General features: G+C 36.8%; 1 protein-coding gene across 2 annotated transcripts; it reads left to right on the forward strand.

Moving 5' to 3' along the window:
* Positions 1–62: 62 nt before the first annotated feature.
* Positions 63–13,473, forward strand: hyal1 (hyaluronidase 1). 2 transcript variants are annotated; one of them, XM_058402393.1, is made up of 5 exons: positions 63–169; positions 2,772–2,804; positions 3,114–4,031; positions 4,306–4,395; positions 6,920–13,473. In XM_058402393.1, exons 3-5 carry the CDS (start codon positions 3,120–3,122, stop codon positions 7,271–7,273), a joined length of 1,356 nt encoding a protein of 451 aa, XP_058258376.1. In that variant the 5' UTR covers positions 63–169; positions 2,772–2,804; positions 3,114–3,119; the 3' UTR covers positions 7,274–13,473. The 2 variants fall into 2 exon arrangements, with proteins under 2 accessions (XP_058258376.1, XP_058258377.1); XM_058402394.1 differs by lacking the exon at positions 63–169 and adding an exon at positions 1,092–1,199.
* The last annotated feature ends 9,798 nt before the right edge of the window (positions 13,474–23,271 follow it).

Here is a 23,271-nt window from a genome sequence, read left to right on the forward strand (position 1 = left end):
AAGACCCCGCCCCTCGCACGCCTCCCTCCTTTTTCCATTCCAGCCCAACCCAATCAGGTTCCTCCCACTTCCAGGATTTCTTCCTCTTTTCGTGTTTTTCGGTCAATTTCGGAGTCACGAGGAGTTTACTCGTCTTTTTGTCTAAACACAACCAAGTCGCTACATTACGGTAGGTGAAGCCAGCAAACTGTTTTCTAGGAACAGTATTGTAGAGGATCAGTGCAAATCAGAACATTTAACACATTTTATCTTAGTTCCTTAAGTATAAGCGTTTTCAACAGATATTCCTCTTGATTAGACTAAACAGAAGATTATTTCTATATTTCTTTCTTTTTTCAAGCTTGAAATTGTCATTGTGTTGGCAGATACGTTTGCTTGGTTCAAGCATTTATTACTGATCTGTTACTAGAATAAGAGTGTTAGACGTAAATATGTCTAGGAACAGGTTTCTTAATCTTATATTTGTTCTATGTAAAATCTCATAAATAGATATATTAGATAACAATTCCTTTATTCAACACATTGTCACTTGTTGTGCAATGTTGTACTTCCCCATTTTGTTTGTTGTGTAAGCTGGAGATTCAGTAACTAAAGCTTTATGTGCCTAGCAGTTTTTCATTAGACTGGAACAGTGTACATTTGATTAAGTCATGAACAGCTATAACAGTTAATAATAGTTATCAGAATAACAGTTTTTAAAATGTAAAGTGTGAACAGAGTAATTTGGTAGATTTATAAATACCAAAAATGAAAAACATGTATAAAGTTTAGTAAAAGCCTGTTAATGGAAACATGCCTAACTAAATGCAATGCAAAATGTAGAATAAATGTATTTTTTAGATTCTTTAAAAAGGTGTCAGTAGGTCACGGGTGTACACATTTCTGCAGTTGGGTTTTTAATCGTAAATAAGAGCTGTGAAAGATTATGTGTATCATGAATCAAATGCATTTACATTGCAGCTGTCTCTCAGATACAGTCTTCTGTGTCTGTGGGGGTTTCATCAAGACGGCCCATATGGGAGATGTGTGTGGGCTAGACGACACACACATAGCTGTTGTGTGTATTGAGGACCCTACATGAAAGGTCCTTACAGTTCTGTATTCTGGTATGAAGATATTTTGAAGACCGACAAGCTAACATCGCTGTTGAAGACAATAAATTCTTCTCCGTACAAGAACTCTGGTCAAGCTTACTAATTGTATGTATTAGAGAAATATAATACGTTGTCGAGCCACCCAAACCACTGATCAGCCAAATACAGCAACATCAAACAGCTGACTGCTCATTTTACCTGGCTTTTCAGTGAAACCAGTAGATTTATCAGGGTACACACCCATATGTGCCCATTCCAAAACCAAAGGCATTAACACAAAGTTGTAAAGGAACATGAATAAGGTCAGGAACTGATGTCAAGTGAATTTCCACACTAATCTTGGCATGATGGGCCCTTTAGGTATAGTGAAGGGAAATCTTAATGCTACAGAATGCAAACACATTTCAGACAACTGTGTTTACAACTTCATGGCAACAGTTTGTAGGAAGAACCATATATAGCTGATATGGTCAGATGTCCACAGATATTTGGCCACATAGTGCATGTCCTTCAGCCTCTGACCTAGAAACGTCTGCAGTCAAGAAGTCTGATTCAGAAATCAGACTGAAAATCAGAATTCTGCAATTTTTAATGACATACCAATTCTTAAAATGCACTTGAAAGAGAGATCTATATCAAGCATATGCAGTGCTGTAAGCCAATGGAATAAATACTGCACCTTAAAAAACAAATAAAAACCCAATAACAAGAACCTCAAATACACAAATAAACTAAATTAACTAAACTAAATTAAATTACCTAATTAAGCTACATTAAATATACAATCAGTACTAATTAAAGGTATATATGAAAAAGTCAACTAGTATTTGAAGACAAACAGAAAACAAAAAGCCTTTTAAAATATTATCCTCTAAAAATCTTCTCTTTTTCCTCATTCCTGTTGAATATTTTGCAGCATTCTGATACAACTTTAGTTCAGTGCAAGATCTGTTTTTAGTCACTTACATTACACCTATGTAACTGGCACAATAATATGTTATAAATCAGTAATTAGGGTGGTTAAAAAAAGACAATTCACTGTGTGTGTACACAGTGATCATTTGGGGTCAACTGCACAAAAAGGTCTTTTCTTTTCTTTTCTTTTCTTTTCTTTTCTTTTCTTTTCTTTTCTTTTCTTTTCTTTTCTTTTCTTTTCTTTTCTTTTCTTTTCTTTTTGTTTCTTTTCTTTTCTTGTCTTGTCTTGTCTTGTCTTGTCTTCTTTTGGCTCTATCCAGAGTGCAATTTAGCTAAAATAAGTTTCTTAAAACAAACTGGTAAAATGTTTTATTTTGAGAACATCAGCATTTTTCCTCAATTCATCTATAAAGTTATATTAACATTATATGACCATAGAATGCTGCTGTTCATTTTTGCAAATCCTTGCACCTCCTTGGTCCTTACAGTCACTTTACATCATTTTTATTTTCACATATATATTAAACATAAGCAAACAAACATAAAGGCTTTAATGCCTGTAAATATACAGGTATGCTGTGCTGCTTGTTTATTATATTACATGATTATTATAGACAATTATCTATTCAGGATGCAAGTGCAGTTGAGGTCAGCACTCCTTATTATACATTTAAATTGACTTGTCTCATCTCACTGGATGTGTTCACTTCCTAGAGTTCTCCAGTTTCCTTCATGTTTGCATGTTTGTTTGTTTTTTTGCAGATTACATGCCAGAATTATTGGAACTTTATAAAAGTAAGTGAGGCCTTGAACTCAAATATACAGGGACATTGCACACGTTAATTTAATAGTTATATTAAAAATATGTCATGTCTGCCATGGAGACAATAACAGTACCAAGTGTCTTCCTGTAATTTATATCAAGTAAACATGCAGATCATTTTAAGATCCTTTATATTCTAATTATTGTGAACAATTGTTTTCTGTTCGAAGTTCGAACCATAGGTTTTTAGTTTATAAAGAGAATACACATTTTTGTCGTCTCATTTCAGCAGATATGTAGACTTCACTTAAGTTTTACACTTTTCTTTATGATGATTTCAGCCAGGTATGGGCACCGTTGCAACCTGGACATGGCGAATCATCCTTCTTTGCATATTTTTAACATGTCCCATCATGAGCCGTCCAATGTTGCTGTCAGAGTTTCCATTCCTCACAGTATGGAACGCTCCTACTGAAAAATGTGCATCTCAATATGGAGTTGATCTGGACTTGAGCACTTTTGATATCATCCACAACAAGAACGAGGGCTTTATAGGCGGTAACATAACCATCTTCTATTCGAATAAGCTGGGCTTCTATCCTCACTACACTGAGAAAAATGAATCTGTATATGGAGGTGTACCCCAGAACTTCAGCTTGGATGAGCACCTCTCGCAAGCCTATGCAGATTTGCAAAAGAACATTCTATATCAAAACTTCACTGGCCTGGCTGTAGTGGACTGGGAGAGCTGGAGACCACTGTGGGACCGTAACTGGGATAGAAAAGAGGTATACCAAGAAGGCTCTAGAATACTAGTGAGGGCTAAACACCCTGACTGGAAACCAAAGCAGATAGAAGCCCAGGCCAAGAAAGACTTTGAAGGTGAAGCGCAAAAGTTCATGGAGAAAACGATAGAGCTCGGACGAACTGAGCGACCAGGGGGGCTGTGGGGTTTCTACGGCTTTCCATGCTGCTACAACTACCAGTACAAAAAAAATGAGACATACACAGGGGAGTGTCCACTGCTAGACATGATGAGAAACAACAAGTTGTCTTGGTTGTGGAACGTAAGCACGGCTCTGTACCCTGAAATTTACCTAGATCTGAGCCTTAAGGGTCGTGACAGAGACATTCTACTGTATTCCCGATATCGAATACAGGAGGGTATGAGAATCAGAGAGAAAACCTTTCCTATTCAACCAGTTGTCATCCCCTACGCTCGTATCGTGTATACCTACTCAATGACCTTCCTCTCACAGGTAATGAGCCTTCTGTCTGCACAAACAGATATTTAGAGCTTGATAACAATGCAGTATCCAGATTCAGTCTAAAAATGTACCCTATTTTATATATGTAGTGATGATATTAATGATTTGATAGTGAGCTACTGCATTTGCCTTTCACTTCTTTTAGTTCATAAAGTGATTTCTAAAATCCTCCACTAAAAGTTTCATTAATCTTGAATCCTAAATTATGGCACTTTTAAAGGGAAGCATGTACTTCCTGCGTTTGTATTGTGTGTGTATTTTATAGGAGGATCTGGTTCATACCATTGGAGAGAGTGTCGCGTTAGGGGCAGCAGGAGTAGTGCTATGGGGTGATGCTGACTACGCCACAAACAAGGTGAAATTTACTGAATATTTTTAAACTTTATTGCCCCCAAAACTCATCCAGACCCTCTTATTACTAACAGCATGTTTCCACTGAACAGCATGGCATTGCACGGCCCAGCAGTGCAGCATCCTAGTTGTGTGTTTGTGTGCATGTCTTTTTCATGTAAAGCTACTCAGGAAGACAAGAATAGTTTTTGTATCTGGAGGTGAACAGCTGGTGACAACTGATGTGTATTGCTACTAAAATCTGCTCTGTCTCCTTCACAGGGTAAACCACTTAACACAATATGTAAATTTTAATAACTGTACAAATGTGCCAGTTTCAGTGCAAATTATCAGATAATAATAATAATAATAATAATAATAATAATAATAATAATAATAATAATAATAATAATAATAAACAATAAAAATCTGTTTTTTCTAGTTTTCCATATTATATGTTTGGGCCCCAAAATTTGAGACCACTGGTAAAAAAAAATATTTTGTTTCACATTTATTACTAATTTAATACAAAATATTTGATGACAAATTATTTTACTTACAATTGCATGATTGAAATAAAACCATATTGATATTTTTACTTTCTTTGCCTTGCATCTTCCAAAATTCTAAAACTTTAAATTTATTAGTTTTAACTGGTAAGAATCCACATGGTTTCAGATTTTTTATGATTTTACTTTATGGTCTCATTACCATAAAGCAAACTGGAGCTATTTGGGGTTTAAATAGAGATAGATAGATAGAGATTTAGATAGATTTTAAATTGAAATATGATATGAATAAAAAAATGCTAAAGAGAAACAACAAAAACATTACTCTGGGAAAATAATTGTAAAAAATAAAGCCTAAATGTTTTATCTCCCCCTTACTTAGTTTCAGCACCTGCTGAAGAAGGATAACTAAATTCAGCACGGGCATTTAGGTATGGCACGGCTCATTTGGTGGTGCAAATAGCGACAAAATGTGCAATAATGCTTAATTTGCTGAGCTACATCATACTGCTCTGTCTTACGGAAGAGTTTCAAAAAAGGACCATTTAAAAGTTCACTATAGGTTCTTCTTAATTAAGGGTTCTTGTCTTCCTCATAATAAAGGAATCATTCAGTTGTAGGTTTCTACAGAAAGAAAAGAAAATGCATATATTTTTAAACCTCTTTTATTTAGATATATTATTTAGATTAAATATATTTTAAAATTCTTTCCTACAATCCAAATCAATAATTTCATTCCTTGGAACTCTGCATTATCCAACCTCGGCAGTTTTATTGATCATGATATCAATTGACTCACTTACACATATCTCATACTTCCCATTTAAAATTTTGCTCACTGTGTGTGCGGAGTTTGTTTGTTCTCCCCGTGCTTGAGGCACGGACCTGAAGACATGCTTCAGGCTGATTGGAGTCTCTAAATTTCCCGTAGTGTGTAATTGCGTGAATGAGTGAGTGTGTGTGTGCCCTGCGATGGGTTGGCACTCCGTCCAGGGTGTATCCTGCCTTGATGCCCGATGACGCCTGAGGCTCCCCATGACCCGAGTATAGATCGGATAAGCGGTACAGACAATGAAATGAAATGAAATGAAATGTCAATATGAACTTGTAGTAAGCTTTCATGTCTTCATCAAATGCATAATTACCTGTTAGGAAGTATCCTAAAAGCTAAAGTGATAGTGCGTAAGGTAATGTTATAAACAACAACAACAACAAAAACCTGGCAGCACAAACAGTGCTTCTGGGGTAGTCAGAGTGAACTGAGTATAGCACTGAGGAAATCTACAGGCAATAGATAACCTCTCCTCTTTCCCATTTACATTTTGCCAGAAGCTCTTGCCAAGAATGACTTAAGGATCTATAATTACTTTCTTTTGTACTTGGTGAACATTTCCATATGCTTGTGCAGATGGAACACAGATGGTCTAAAAATACCACTAATCTGTGGCACTGGTGGGAAATCAGGCTGTATGGTTATACTATTGGCTGATATCATTATTATTATTATTTGTATTATTCATATTTTATTATTATTAGTAGCATTAGTAGTGATTATTGCAGCCATAAATGCTTTATTTTGATGCAGCTTTTTTCATAAATGATCTGCTTTTTTGGGGAAAGCTACTTGAATTGTTGGAATAGCAAGCATAGGATTCTTCTTTTAAACTATTAAACTTTCTGTGTTAGCTGTATTCGTGTTCGAAGCCCATGATTCAACAAGGACTTTGGGTGAATGCGCATTGTGATGTTGTCACATGAGACGTCTTTCCCCAATTTTGCAGAAAATCTGCTGTAATTTTGAAGAATTGCTCCTATGAATATCATGCTTGATTTTGCATTAATTATTTGCAAAACTACATTGGTATGATGGACTTGCATCCCATTTATTGTGTATAGGCTCCAAATCCATCACAACCCTGACCAGGAGTTTAACTGAAGAGTAATCAATGATGAATTTTTTTTCACCTCTAGAAACACTAAAAATATTTCCTGTAAAGAGTGTCCTGTTTCAGTTGTTAAACAATATTGTTTTTTTTTCAGAGCACATGTCTAGCAGTGAAGAGTTACATTGATGAGACTCTGGGCCGATATTTGGTGAATGTGACTACAGCAGCGCGTCTCTGCAGCAAGGAACTGTGTTCGTCTAATGGCCGGTGTGTGCGGCAAGACGTAGCTTCTTCTGCCTACCTTCATCTTGACCCAGCAGTATGGACCATCATCCCTAGAGCTGAGCTTCCTGACCAGAACCCCAACAGTCCTTCATATGTCATACAAATGAAGAATAAGGAGGAGGGCTATTATTTTACAAAACTATTTAAGTGCCAGTGTTATCCAGGCTGGGAGGGTGAACACTGTGAGAAAAAGATTGCTCCTAAGACTAGACAGAGAAAGTGAATATCTATAGAATTTTTTTTTTAAAAAAGAAAAAGGACTGGACGAGTTGTAGTGTGAGCAGTCAGTGCTAGTGCATCCTGAAAAGACAGACACTCTGGTCAAATTTTAAGTATCACAAAATGACAAACCTACCTTAGGATGACCGTAAGATTTTAATCCAAAGTTTAAAAAAAAAGTTTAAAATGAACCTTAACTGGCATGACTATTTTTAGCTGCTATATTACTTTACAGCTGAGGTCTAGAACACTGGTGTAATATATTTTTGAGAAAGCTGCTATTTTAAACCTTGAATCAGGTAAGTTATTTGAAAGGTCTAGAAAAAAAAAAATCTGTAATTCAGTAAATTAAGTTTTTTTTCAATACCACTATTAGAATTATTTCAGAATGAACAGTGAAAGAAACTCTTAATGCTTCAGTGTATCGAGACATTTTGGATAATTTCATACTCAGAACTTTATGGGAACAGTTTGAGGGTTGGCCCCTTCCTGTTCCAACATGACTGCACACTATAACCGTACCAGCTATTAAAACTAGAATTTTTATAACAAAAGGGGGGTCAAATTCTTTGCAGTGTACTAGGGGTCATATAATAAATGCAAAAACAAACAAGACAGAAAAATTCCTCTTCTCAATATGTATTGCAATCAACAAATTGCAAACATAAAGCATAAAATAAACTCATACAAATGCTGATATAACAAGAATAATATCCAGTGTAAATGGGTACGCTAGTTTTGAAATGGATGGTTTGTATTGCTGACATACCTGACACTCCTTACAATGTTTCCATACATCTGAGCACATAGTAGGCCAGTAACAAATGTCTATCAGTCTCAGTAAAGTTTTGAGTCTGCCAAGATGTCCACTTAAAGGGTTATTGTGTGCATAGTTAAGGAAATCTTGTCTTAAGCAAGGAGGGATGACTAGTTGAAGCTTGGGTCCTTTTTGTCCTTGTGGCATGCTACGAAAGAGAAATCAGGTAATGAATGTGTTTTATCAGGTAATGAATGTGTGTGGGATCTGGCTCAGTAACTGTTTTAGTTTTTGAGATGAGCTCTTGAATAACTATACTGCGTGACCGTGTATCAGGCACTATGTTGCATTGACCTTTACGGTACTTTACGATGAAGTCAAACTCTTGCAAGCGAAGGGACCAACGGATCAGATGTGAAGAGGGTTTTGGGTGGTTGAATACCCAGGTTAAAGCAGCATGATCAGTTATCACTTCGAAAGTTCGTCCTTCTAGGTAAGGCCGCCATTTTTCAATTGCCCAGATCACTGCACAACACTCTTTCTGAGACAGAGTATGACTTCTCAGCTCCTTGCAGTAAACGTGAGGCATAGGCAACGACATGTTCAACACTGTCTATATCCTGGGTTAAGACTGCCCCCAAACCAATATCACTGGCATCAGTCTGGACTTTAAATGATTTTGACAAATCCGGGGCAATTAAAACTGGAATGCTGGTCAATCCATGTTTGATTAATTCAAAAGAATGTTTACACTCCTCTGTCCAAGTCCATGTAGCTCCCTTCCTTTTCAAGGCATGCAATGGGGCAGTTTTCTCAGAAAATTGAGGAATGAATTGATACCATCCGGCTAGGCCTAAGAAACATTCTTTTAAGGATTTGGGGACGGGAAAGTTGACAACAGCTTCAACTTTGGCAGGGTCAGTCTTGATTCCATCTAAAAACTTCAGGGATTTTTGCATCAAGTTACACTTCTGGAGGTTCAGGGTAAGACCTGCTCGACTGAGACACTGGAAGACTGCTCTTAAGTGGGCTAGATGTTCTTGCTCTGTTCTTACTCTACTACGTCAATGTATACAAACAACTCTTATCCTTTACACTTTTCAGCACCAACTCCATCAATCGCTGAAACATGGCTGCAGAGTTTTTAAGGCCAAAGAGTAGACGAAGAAATTCATATAGGCCTGATGTAGTGAAAGCAGTTTTGGAAATACTGTCTGGCTCCATTTCAACTTGCCAATACCCACTTTTAAGGTCGAGGGTACTGAAAATAGCAGCCCCGTGTAAAGACTCAAGGATCTCATGTATTTGTGGCAAGGGGTAACCGTCCAAGTACGTCTTTGAGTTTAAGCCTCTAAAATCAATACAGACTTGTTGTCCTCCACCCTTTTTCGGTACTAGGACCATCGGTGCTGCCCATGAAGAAAGTGAGGGTCTGATGATCTTCTTATCCAGCATTTCCTTGATTTCCTGTTCAATGATCTGTTGTTTCTCAGGTGATACTATGGTTTCTAACGGATGGGTACTTCACTGGTAGTAATGATACGGTGCTTGACTATGTTGGTGTGTCCTATTTTGTTGGTGCAAACAGTAGGCCATTCTTTCATCAGTTGTTTGAGTTGTGATTGACATTCTGAAGTTGTGTCTGCATTGCTGACTAGTTGATGAATAAATGTTTGGGTTTCTGGTGACTCTACGGTCAATGGCAAGGCAAGGTAGAAAAAGAGTAATGCATTGGGGGAACTGAGAGACATTATTGAGAATGTTTCTTCTTGTCCTTGATTTCAGGCAGGCAAGGTATACTGGGGATTACGGACATCCAACCTGATTCCAGTAGTCATCAGAAAATCCATACCCAAGATAACTGGTACTGTGAGATCCTCATCCTTCATAACATACAATGTCAAATCATACTTCCTTCCTTGCACTTCACATTCACAGCTCCACAAACCTAAAGGAGATAACACTTGGCCACTGGCTTGTTGGAAAGTTTGCCCTCGGCTAGAACTTAACGACTCTTGGCGTTTCATCTGCCTCCAACAGGATTCTTGTATAAGAGTTAGGGAACTACTAGTATCTAGCATGGCCTGAAAATATCTCCCGTGGATTAATATTGGCAGGGTGATAATCTTCAAGTTATATAGACTAAAATTAGGAACAGGCTGCAGAACACGTGCATGCGAAGGATTCAACTTAGGATGAGTACTTTGGTCCGTTATATTTCTACGCTTTTGGGTTTCAGCATTGGCCTGGCTCCAATACTTTTTGGCTTCCTCAAAGTCTCTCTCAATTTGTGTTCCAACTCTTACCAATTCACTCACTTCTTTCACGGTGCCCCTTAGCAAACTTGCAAAAGCAAAATCCCAGATCCCAGCAAAATCTTTTGTACCTTGCTTTCTTTCCAGCAGGTGCTTAGCAGCTTTGGCTTCATAGTCATCAGACAAGAATGCTTGTAAGAAATGTTCCTTGAACTGATCCCAAGTGAAAATGTGCTAGCCACCAGTCTTTAGCTGTCCCTTTCAACAGTGAAGTGAGAGAAGGTAAAATCTCTGAGTCAACAAGTGGTCTGAGAGCAAAATATTCTTCACATCGTTCAACAAAATAAATTGGATCGTCTCCTTCTGAACCGAATTGTGGGAATTCAACTCTTACCGGTGGGTGATACGGGGCAGATGTTGCAGTATCATGTATGCTGGGGTTATGAAGCTGTACAGTACGTGACTTATTGGTATTTTTTGGTAAGGCAGGGGTGAACAATGGAGGTGAAACGGGGGTAGACATGACATGAGCATATGATTTAAACTTTTTATCAAGTTGGGCATCTCTCCTCTTCAAACAATCCACCACTGCTTTTGCCAAATCACTTGTACTCAGTTGAAGAAGACTTAACTCTTTCACACTCCCTTTCAATCTTGTAGATCAACTTTTCTTCCAACATACGATATTGGTCCATAAAGTCAGCGAGTGGACAGTATTGGCTCAGTTTTTGGGTGAAGGCTTGAACTTCCCCTTCGAGGGCAGAGATACTATTTAACAATGAGTCAATTACCTCTGCTGAAGGCTGAATTTGAGGGACAGGTTTGTCAGGAGGAGGAGGAAAAAATGAAGTATCAAGAGGAAAATTAGAATCACCATCTTCCTCGGAGTTGATATATAGTTCACTGAGAGTGTCAATAAGTTCTTGCACAGGTTGAGGTTCTCTTCGGGTGACAAATGGACCTGCAGTGAAATCAGGATTGGGTTCGCACTCGTCCTCTGCACCATGTGACCTTATTGACATGACTGAAACACAACAAACAAGAAGTAATAAACAAACTATAAACACTTAAACACTTATGTAGCAAAGTAGGTCCCTGTTCGGGCGCCAATCTATAACCGTACCAGCTATTAAAACTAGAATTGTTATAACAAAAGGGGGATCAAATTCTTTGCAGTGTACTAGGGGTCATATAATAAATGCAAAAACAAACAAGACAGAAAAATTCCTCTTTTCACTATATATTGCAATCAACAAATTACAAACATAAACCATAAAATAAACTCATACAAAGGCTGATATAACAAAAATAATATCCAGTGTAAATGGGTACGTGATTAAGTCGGATTATAAGATGTCCAATATGTTTGTCCAAACCAGTTGTTACGGTCTTAACTGAAGATGAGATGATCCTTTTTTATTGAAGTGTTTGAGGTATGAAGCCGGTAATGAATTTCGATTTAGTCCTTGAGCTGTAGCAGTAGAACACTCAACAGAATGCCAAAGTTGTTCATGCATTCACCAGTACAGTTGGGAATCTTGACTTTATGCACAACAAGAATCCTCTAGAAAAAGCATAATCAGTCAAAGTTCATAAACCAATCAAACAAACATGGTGTACAAATCAGTACAAAAATAACCTTCAACAAAAACACCACAAACGATAAAGATAAAGCATTAAACTTATGGATGAGCAGCAAACAAAATGTTTCTCAAACCAGGATTAATACAGCAAGCAACCATGTGGAGTTTTTATTTATTTATTTTAAACTTTTAAAACCTTTACTGCCTCTTTTCTTTACATAGACAATAGTAGAGCTCCTAGTGCCACCTAATGGTCCGGAGGAACATAGCACCACTAAAGAAACCTTGTGACGGGCAATGACTGTTACAACACCAGTGCACAAAGCAAGGTCCATAAAGACATGGATGAGAGAATTTGGTGTGGAGGAACTTGACTAGTCTACACAGAGTCCTGACCTCAACCTGAGAGAACACCTTTGAGATGAATTAGAGCGTAGACTGTGAGCCAGGCCAAAACTGGGACGTCTGTCTCTACATGCACATGAATCTAATAAGGAGTTGGCCCGCCCTTCACTGCTATAACAGCTTCAGCTCTTCTGGGAAGGATCTCCACAAGGTTTAGGAGTGTGTTTAATGGAATTTTTGACCATTCCTCTAGAAGTGCATTTGTGAGGTCAGGCACTAATGCTGGACGAGAAGATCTGGCTCACAGTCTCTACTCTAATTCATCCCAAAGATGTTCCTCCACACCAGACTCACTCATCCATGTCTTTATGGACCTTGCTTTGTGCACTGGTGTGCAGTCATGTTGGAACAGGAAGGGGTCATCCCCAAACTGTTCCCACAAAGTTGGGAGCATGAAATTGTCCAAAATGTTTTGGTATGCTGAAACATAGTGTTCCTTTCACTGGAATTAATGGGAGTCCAACCCCTGAAAAACAACACCTGAATTCAATTATTTGGAGGGGTGTCCCAAAACTTTTGGCAATATAGTGTGTTTATGTATAGAATGTTGCCATAGCGCATATCAGTGTGACTTTAGACCACCCTCTTCTGGGGATTTTTTGTACTACAACTGCAGAACTTGTCTGAGGCTATAGTCCCGGCTTGCCACTAGATAGCAGTAAAGGTACATCAAAACAGTGTGTAGTCAGTCTTACATGCATGTCCTGCATCTATGTACAGTTTTATAGCTAGGCATTAAGATCTGTGTTTAGATAAATAAATACTTGAGTGCTGAAGAAACACTGTTGTGAAAACTAGCAAACTGTTGTGAGGTGCATGTAGTGTGTGAATGAGAAGAGCTGACTGCTGAAATAAACTAGTGTCATGAATGAATGGATATGAAAAGTTAAGTACTGATGAACACTCAGTCTTGGTATTGCAATTATTTATATGATTTTGAGCTGGTATGGACTCCACATGACCTTTATGTGATTTTTTGTTAAATTCATTCCTCCATCTGTGTTGTTTACTATTGTTATTGTTCATTAATCACACAAGGGTCTTCAAAAGTAAAGACAGTATGAAATCGGTAAACATTTTATTTGGAATATTGAAACTTGACCTGCAAATAAATACTGCATGGCAACAAATCAAATTAATGTGCTGTACATTTTCCCATCATTCTTGTTTGCTACCAAATAATTATTAAAAAATTCTGACAGTACTGTATGTGTGTGTAATTAACATACACTACCAGTCAAAAGTTTGGACACAGTGTTTTTTGTTTAGGGATTTATTTTCTGCATTCTAGAACAATACTGGAGATTTCAAAACTATGAAATAACACACATAGACTTAAGTAATCCATATGTAATGACAAAAAACAGTCAGTTGTTATTTTAAGACACAAAGGTCAGGTGTTCTGGAATAGTTCTTGCAAGAACAGTATTGTCAAGTGCATTTGCAAAACCCATCAAGCACCATGATGAAACTGGCTCACATGAAGACCTTTTGACTGGTAGTGTATATATTCAATACAATTCAATTCAGTTTTATTTGAACGGCACTTTTAACAATGGACAGTGTCTCAAAGCAGCTTAATAGGATTATAAAAATTCAGAATCAAAATGACAAAGTTTAAAATTTTATTTTATCTCTAATCATCAAGTCTGAGAGGAACAAGACTCAAAAGAGAACCCATCCTCATCCGGGTGACACAGGAGAGTGATTGTAAATCTTGACCTTTCTATAACTGTATATAGTCAAGTGGAATTGTGCAACTTAGCTGTGAACAACTTAAGAAGTATAAGCATCAGTTTAATTTTATTTCACTCTAAATTTATTATGGATTTAACATAAATTCCTTCCTGCCGAAGCCATCAATTGTTCAATTATGAAGACCCGAACACAAAACCAACTGCATTAACAGCAGTTTAAAGCCACTGCCATGGTCTACAGCAGTCCCAGGATATATATCACCACACTGATGCCAGAGTGTGGAGATAATACTAATCAAATCATGGAACAACTGAGATGTGTCTTCTACATGTATGTGCGTGTAGTTGTATTTGAGCAGATTTGTCTCAGATTTGAGGGTCTCTCCCTTCAGTCTCCTCTTCAAGAGGTGAAGTGTTTTAAGGTCTGTTGAACGACTTGCTTCCTAATTTACTCCTTTGTTGTACTGGCAGAGTGTTTTGGGTCTTGATGCATGATAAAGTTCCTCCCGATTAGAATGGATGCAGTCTGTTTCTATATTGCGGATGTGTGGTTTGTTTGTATCTTGTGTTTTGGCTCTATACAGTATACTCTATAAGTCTCTGTCAACTGCTGAGGCAACATGGTTTCCTTGGCCGACCGCTTCCACGTCAGGTTTTTAGAAAATCAGTGGTTTCTTTCTTTTTCAGAACATTCACGGTGTTGAATTGGTTATGCCCAATGCTTGTACAATGATTCTGATTGATTTGGCCTCTTTTCTCAGCTTTAAGATGGCTTGCTTTTCTTTCATAGACAGCTCTCTGGTCTTCTAGTTAGTTTATCCTTTTTAAACAATAAATACAGTCTTTACAGGTAAAACAAAGAGGCTGAAATAAAGAGTAGATATTCAGAGCTATTAATTATTCACACAATACATTTTAACATGGCACACATGGGCAACATGAAATACCTGTAGTTCAACATGTGTTCTGGTATTTATGATCACTTGAAAAATGGCTGTTTGTAAACAAAATGTGCCATGTTCTAAGTTGTTTAAAACATCTGAATGGAAAATCAGGACATGAATCCAGCCCTTCCGATCTATCATCTTATATTCATGGATTAATCTCTAACCCAAATGTCTTCAGTGGATGGCAAAAATAATAGAATTGGCCTCCCTGTTCTTATACTTCCATTCCAATAAGACTACTTCACGATTTGCCTTTGTATTAGACTCCATTCAATAATTAGTATATCAGAGTGGTTCTTTATCAGGAATAAAAGTTAAGGACTAAATGTTTAGTATAAGAAGTATGAGGAAGATGAGCTGAAAAAGTGCTAAAAATTTCTGTAAGGAAAACAGCTTTTGTAAGACTAATACAAGGTGAGCACTCTGAAACCATTATTAGAAAATTAGAGTTTTCTAAGTCTTTGAATTATTTTTCAAGTGTGTCGACTTATTAACATGTGAAAACTTGTCAGAAAATGATGGGTCTTACCAGTGGCAGCTGGTGGTGGTATTATATGGCGGGATGTCCATCAATAAAACTGAACAATTTAATGTTTAGTGGTAGCTCAGTAGGTAGGATGTTGGACTACGGAATGTGTTTTCAAATTCCACAACTGCCAAGCTGCTACTCCTGGGTCCTTGAGCAATAAGATGGATGTAAGTCATTCTGGATAAGGGAATCTGCCAAATAATGTAAATGGAAGAAGATGAAGTAGAAGAATCTGTTGCCCTGGGTGTTTGTTAAATGCTGTAAATGTAAATAATATCGGGACAAATGATTACGCACACATTGTTAAAGGAGATCTGGATCTGCATTAGTGATTTATATTTTTCAACATTTCAAGACATGCTGCTCAACTTGCTTCAGGCTGTGTTCCCACTAAATAGCAAAAATGGTAAACAGAAAATTTGTAGCTCTTTTGTTCAAACTAAAGAAAAAAAAGGCTTGTAGTTCTGTTATCTGTCCTTTTGTCTGACTATACAATATATGCTCAATCTCTGAACCCTTTCTCTTCCAAACACATTTTAGGGGAAAAATGATGACAGAGTAAATAATCCACTTTGTTCACATTCATTACTCTCGTGACTGAGTCCATAACATGACTGCAGATGACATATTATGGAAATGGTATTCAAACAAGCTTAAAGATATTGGTTTAAATGGAGATCAAATCTAGAGGGTGTTTCACACAATTGTTGCATTCAGAACATGTTTTGGGTTATTGTAGTCAGTGTGTTTATCTTGTAATGCAAACTGGAGGTTTGCAGATGAGGGCAAATTCATAAAAAGATCTAATTCAAAATGAAATCAAATATATATGGCCATTGAGAACTCACACAATGGTATTGCACATTTTTACAGTCTACCTAGTCCACTACATGTCAAGCAGGTCATGATCTGGATTGGATGCCTGAGAACATGGAAAAAAGAAAAAAGTGGGATTCAAGGACTCGGATATCCTTAGACTGCACTCACACATACTCCAAAATTTAATTTAAAGACAGAACTCCAAAACACCTAGTAATGCTCTCTGAAATACACTTTATAAGGACAGTGTTTTATGGTCTAGGTCAGTAGTAATCTATTTGATTCTGACAGTGGTCACTCGCAACCCAGTGAACAACAGCTGATCACATCAATGATTAGTCTGAAGAAAATATCGTCTGGGACTAAAATCTGTAGGAAGGTTGACCACTTGCCTAAGGCAACTAAGTTTTGATATATTTGAACTTTAATGGAAAGTTGGACCCATCTTAAATGACACCGATAAAATGAAACTAGCTGAGAACCTGAGATATGTTAGAGAAACTGGCAATGGACATCAAAAGCATTTTGCGAAGGGAAATGTGATCATAGAGATGAAATTAGGCCATGGTCTATTTTCCCACAGTGAAATGGAGATGACTTTCAGTAAAGAAAGCTTCTGGCTAAACTTGCTTAATGGTAAAACCAGAACAAAATGGAGAATTCAATAGCCTAACTGACTAAAGTGAAACATCATAGTATTTCTGTGATTTTACTTTATGGCATGCTGCTGAGAGGATCTTCACTCACGCGTCACTAGATAAGATAAACAAAGGCCATTAAATTCCGCCTTACTTCCGTACCCTACGAACCCAGATTGAATTGACCCAAAAAGGCAGCCCTTACTGATAAGCAGAAGCTGAAGCTGATAATGGATGGGTGTTAAGTTCTTTTCCATTTTCCTCCACCCTCTTTATCTGTTTCTGAACTGGAACACTGCTCCCAAGACAACTGACCGAGAGGCTGTCTGTACCAACTCTCCCCTTTGCTTATGACACTATAGCTGATGCTCCATCTGAAGCATTCCTTGTAAGTTACTATTTCTTAGATGGACTGACTGCTTCTGGGTCTGTATTTGTAACATGCAATTGAAACAATGAAAACACAGTAATATTTTCAAAACACATAATTTTCTGTTAAAGAGTACATGATATGGCCAAAAGTTTGTGGACATCTGACCATCACACTCATATGTGGACCATCCCCCAGATGCCAGGCCTCACTAGTGCTCTTGTGTTTGAATGACCACAAATCCTCACAAGAGCACAAATTAAAATATGTTATTTTACATTAAATTAAGAGCTCATGAGGATAGCAGTTGCATTCCATAGCACATCTTTTCTGCCCACAGACAAATTTTGCTTTGTAAATGTAACATAACATTCGCCACTTATCAAAAGCCATAAATAGCAAAGCAAGTGTATAGTCAATATGTTCAAATATCATCTTCAAACATCACTTTGACTGGAATTTCGAGGCTTAGTTGGACCGAGCAAAACTGTTCAGCTCAACAAAACTATAACACATTTTATAAAAAACCTATAACAAATTTTATTTCTTGAAATGTTTCTCTTTGATGTCTCAGGTTTATTATTTACTTATAAATTTTTGTCATAAATGTTTCTCCTAAAAATCCTTCACAGGGGACTGAAATCTGTATACATGAATCCAAAAACCCATAATTGCTATAATGGGTTAAAATGTTCACATAAAGACTTTACAAAACAATTTAATTTAAAGAAATAGACTTTTAATGCCAGTATTAAACTAAAATAATAGTTTACTTGGCACCTCTCTTCTAGTATATATACATATGCTAGCATAAGTATACTAGAATAAGCATAAGTATTCTAGGTTACATCTTAGAATTAACTATAGAGATATAAAAATATCTATCAATATAGATAAAGGTCTAACTAACTAGGGCTACCCACATGAAACCAAGGTAAATCATGTCAGATCTGTTTCCACCTTTAACGTGACATAGCAACCAATAAATTAAATAAAAAAAACTAAAAGAAAAAAGGAAAAGGAAAATGTCCAATAATCTGGTTGTTTAAGTGTGTAAGCATTTAACTAATATTTAGTTAAAGCATCTTTTGCTTATAATACAGCACTCAGACTTTTTCTTTTTACATCTTCATTTGGTCACTATATTCTCTTCTTTGTAAAATACTCCAGATCTATCAAATTATGAGAGGATCTCCTATGCACAGCCCTCTTCAAGTCATCCCATACCTTTTTGATAGGACTGCAGGCCTGCAGAATGTAGACCTTTTATATCCACTGTGGGTAGACAAACCATGCCACCCTATCACTGACTAAATCATATGGGATTATTTTTTTAATGCAAATATCTTTGCTCATTGTTAATCATTGTTGTAGATATTTTACTCAAATATATTCAGTTATAATGTTTATTAGATATCCAAACACATGTTCATATACCTTGTCTAACTACCTCTGTAATTGTGTTTCATTTCTGCTGTAATTGTCTTTCATTGGACCTGATAAACACTGCTTGAAGACCATAATGTCTGACTATTTATCTAATCCAGACAGACAGAGACAGAAAGACAGACAGACACACAGGTCCCTGTCCTTATGGATAGTAGGAAAAATGTGCTATTCTATGTGCTATTCTGCTGGCTACTATCCAGGTCTTTGAAATAACCTGGATGAGCTTCACTTAACAATCAACTTACAAAGGAACCTGTGGGAATGCTCCATGTTCTGTTTCACTGAGAGCAGACTGGTATCTAACACTCTGGACAGCACTAACAGAGATGTTTCTCTTTGCACCCTCTGGACAACAGCATGCATGTGAGGCGGCATCTGCAATGTGAACATTGCCAAATTCCATCCAGCACCTAACCAGCTATCATCATGGTTTAAAGTGGATGAGCTTCATTGCCAAATCAACTCACAAAAACAATTATGTATTCATCTTATGACAGGCACCCACAAGGTAGAGGAAAAGCTGACACTTTCACAGAGACAGTGATTGCAGCTTTTCAACCCTAGGGCATCTGAACTTAGTTGAAAGAGAGCATCCATCCATATATTACATCCCCACAATTGGTGTTTCTAGAGTTCAACAGGAAAATGTAGTCCACTGAAAACCTCATACATAATAGCTTGCAACAGAAACTGATGAAAAACACTTTCTAAAAATATACAGAAACTCAAGAGTCCAAGACTCCACACCAGTGGAGAGGAAAATTCAATTTTGGAACATGGAGCACAAAAGCTCTTAAATACTGCTTTAAAACTATGCACTTGTTCATCTTCAAATCCCTCTCAGTATTCTTGTATACATAAATAGACAGACTCCGTTATGTACCCAGCTAGATATTTTCTAGATGGCTGCATTCCCAGTCTGTCTGCACTAACTCCAACCAGAAGCCTTGGATGAAGAGCAAAATCTGAGAAGATGGACATCAGATTTGCTTTCAGGGAACAGTGACCTGTATGTAAAATCCAAGTTATTATCAGGAATCCATAAAAGCTTCCAAAATACAAATCAACCATAATGGAGCAGATGACTAGGGCACTATGGCATGTGGCAAGGACATCATTTTAGGCAAATAAAGCCTTCCTCTCACTGGAAGAGTATGTCATAAAATTGCTGTCCCCTATGATTAACTCTTTTTTTTTACCAGTACACTGATGTTGCATTCTGTCTGGGGAAAAGAAACAGATTTATCGGACATGTTCAATCGGTATAAACAAATACATTATTTTATCGGCACAAGTCTGCTATAAAATTTGTCAGGACACTGTTGGCATTCTGAGATTTTTTTTTTTTAACCTCTGTTCAGATAACCTTACACAGAATTTTAGTGGATGAAGATAACGCTTTAACTTTTGCATATGAACAAGAACTTCTCAGAGAGCAGAAATGGGTTTGATATCACCATTTACTTTGAAGATGTAAACATTTGTCTGAAAAATGAATCTATGAATAAATTGCCCTATTAGGCTATGTAAAAACAGAAAAACTACAAATTCTTAAAGTCATGAGTGTCTACTTTAATATGAGCTATTGTGGAGGGTGACATGGGTCACCACTGTGGAGGGTGTGGACACCACCACTGTGGACACCACAAAACCAGATGCAAATCTCATACTGGTAAAAATAGTTTTTGTTGTTTTTTTTTAAAAAAAGCATGTCTTGCAACATGTCTATGAATTAATTCAGAAAGAATCAGAGAATCAAGAATAATCTTTCATCATGTTTCATGTTTGTGTCACATAATGTTATGATCACATTAATGTATGATGGACTAGTTTACTGAAAACTACATCAAGATATTGTGGCATATGTGAATATAACGTGTGAGGGTCAATACTGTCGGTATTTGTCATTATAATAGCCAATTATTCAGCCTTCGGGTTCATGGTATTTATATATCTTTCTTCTAATGGCACAATGTAAGACACAATATAGGTAATGTAAAAGTACAGCAACACAATTTGCTTTAGAATTTAACATGAAGTGTTACAGCAGAAGTATTAAAGCAGGCCTGAAGAGTCACTGCATTTGTATATTCATAGTTATTTTAGGTTTGGTCAACATTGTTCACTGTATGGTGATTTATATTTTTAATTATATAAAGAGGACATACAATCCTCTCAATATATAATGTTCCTTTTGTGTATGAGTGTATATAGTGTATGAATGGGCTTGTATATTATAGGTTTACATGATTTACTGTGTTTACAATGTTTTGGATCTGTTACAATGTTTTGGATCCGAAGTGAGCTGAAAGAATGTCACATACCTTATACCTCTATGCACATCTCAGTTCACCTCGGCCCTGTCCCCCATCTCTAAACTCTGTTTAGACTTAGAATAAGATGGCCACACATATATGCATTCAGGAAGATTCCTCACAAAAGAAGTGTTTTCACTCTTGCTCATCCAGGAGGAAAATTACTTTGAGCAATCAATCACCATCAGAAGGCCTCTTCACTCAATGCTGGCCAATCAATGTCTCACAAAGGGACACATCCTTTCAGTAACACCCAATCAATTGCTCTGAAAAGGTGTCTGTTCTTGTACTGGCAGCTGGTAAAGCACATAGCCTCATTGTCCTGAAGTTATATGCAGGGTTGCACATACATTCCTTGATAAACACAATTTTACAATGATCCCAGGTATGTCGAAGTGGACAATTACCTGTTGCCATATACTGCATAGATTTAACATACACATAGCAATGTAACTAAGGAGGAATACATTATTTGGAATGAACAGATAATATGTAAACAGACACAGTGACAGATATAAATAAGTGGAAAAGACACATTTAGTAACGTGAGCATGCATGATGCTGTCCCTGTGATATATTTACAGCATTCATTCATTAATTCTTAGTAACTGCTGAGGTGTCTGTTGGTTTAAATTAGTCTACTAGTTGTTTTGTGAAAATAGAGCCAAAATATTTTTGGAAATAAAACCAAATTACCTTGTTAGAAAACGATACAGGAAGGTACAAATATTAGTCCATGCCAAAACAGTACAATTACTGGTATTCTATCACAGCTTATTTTTTAAAAATAGAAACAAGGTGTTAAACAATGTTCAGAATGTCCACTTTGCACTGTTTATTCAATGTCCCTTTTGTGGCATAAATATTTTTCTCCATGTTCTAATCTGGCAAATAAATTGCATAGTGGGGTTAGATGTGTCAGTTATTGGCAAGAGTAGCTTCACTGCCCCCTGGGGCTCTATGCTGAATAGGAGTGACACATCGGTCACTTAGATGTGGGTGCGTGCTGATTGCACATGTCAGAGAAGCATGAGAAAATGCCTTCTTTTCTAATGAATTATCATTTATTGGCATGAAAGAGAGGCTGCTAAAAGTGGCCAATCAACCTTGTGTGACATGATTACTGAACAGCCATGTGCTGGCCAATTTGAGAGTGAGGCAGGCTTCTGACCAGAGGCCTCAATATTTTAGATTTTTTTTTTCCTCTCCACTGAACAGGCTGAACATTGAGAATAGTCAATGTCTATAACTAGGTGACTGATTCCCCATTCCTGAAAAAAAAAAAAACATGCATATTGGAGTAAGTGGAGTAAGCATTTGTGTTTTAGGGACCATGAATCTCAGCAATGGTTATATTAACCAGTGCCCAATTATATTGTATTTTATATTATATTATATATGTTTATTCACATCTGGGGGCATGTGGGAAGGTTTTCCAGACTGTTATTAACTAGTTACACTTGTGACTTGTTAAAATTCATTAGGAAGGCCAAGAATTGTCATAAAACAACAAATTGTCATAAATAACAAATCCAGAATAAACGCTTTAAACCTTGTGCTAATATTCAACAATCATAGGCTCGTCCATGGAGCTGATTGATTATCTAACAATGAAGTTAACTGATGCCCACAAAGCAAAAGATATCAAATCATTTTTCACTTTCTAAAATGTCAGTAGGAAATGGCAGTTAAGGGGAACTGCAAAAGGTAAGGAATCCACTGGAAGACCAAGAAAACTTTCAGACAGATCTGTCCATATGCTGGTCAGAAAGGCAAAGACACTTTAGTTCAATTCCATTTTACTTGTATAACACAATGGTTATCTATGAACATTGCCACAAAGCATCTTAACAGAAATTATATACATTCTGGATGTAAATGTAATTTTTATATATTTAAAAAAACGTCTACAAAAATTCTTTGGACATACTGGGCAAATGATAAACGGATGATTTGACTGTAGTTCCATCAAATCGCTTAATTATATATTGTAAGCTTTTTAGATAGAAATAATCTAAATGTAATGATTATCCTTAATTTTTAGTTGAACTGTATAAACAGTATGACAATTTTGTTTATTATTTCTCACAAAAAAAAAAGATAATGCTGTACATTAATAGCTTGCAAGTGGTGGTGTTGCAGGTGGTGGTGTATTTCACAGCAGTAGCAGTAGGTAGCATTTCCTCATCCTTGTCAGAGAAAAACAATCCCCACTGGTTGAATTCACTGTGGGTTCAA

This window comes from Hemibagrus wyckioides, linkage group LG11 (assembly GCF_019097595.1).
Source record: "Hemibagrus wyckioides isolate EC202008001 linkage group LG11, SWU_Hwy_1.0, whole genome shotgun sequence".
In the NCBI taxonomy this organism is placed as follows: Eukaryota; Metazoa; Chordata; class Actinopteri; order Siluriformes; family Bagridae; genus Hemibagrus; species Hemibagrus wyckioides.

What these genes read in the sequence shown, in the direction of transcription:
- hyal1 (XM_058402393.1), top strand. Translation starts at nt 3,120, where the DNA reads ATGGGCACCGTTGCAACCTGGACATGGCGAATCATCCTTCTTTGCATA. An exon ending in CAATGACCTTCCTCTCACAG is followed by an intron (nt 4,032 to 4,305) that starts GTAATGAGCCTT and finishes TGTATTTTATAG; the next exon opens with GAGGATCTGGTTCATACCAT. An exon ending in CTGACTACGCCACAAACAAG is followed by an intron (nt 4,396 to 6,919) that starts GTGAAATTTACT and finishes TTTTTTTTTCAG; the next exon opens with AGCACATGTCTAGCAGTGAA.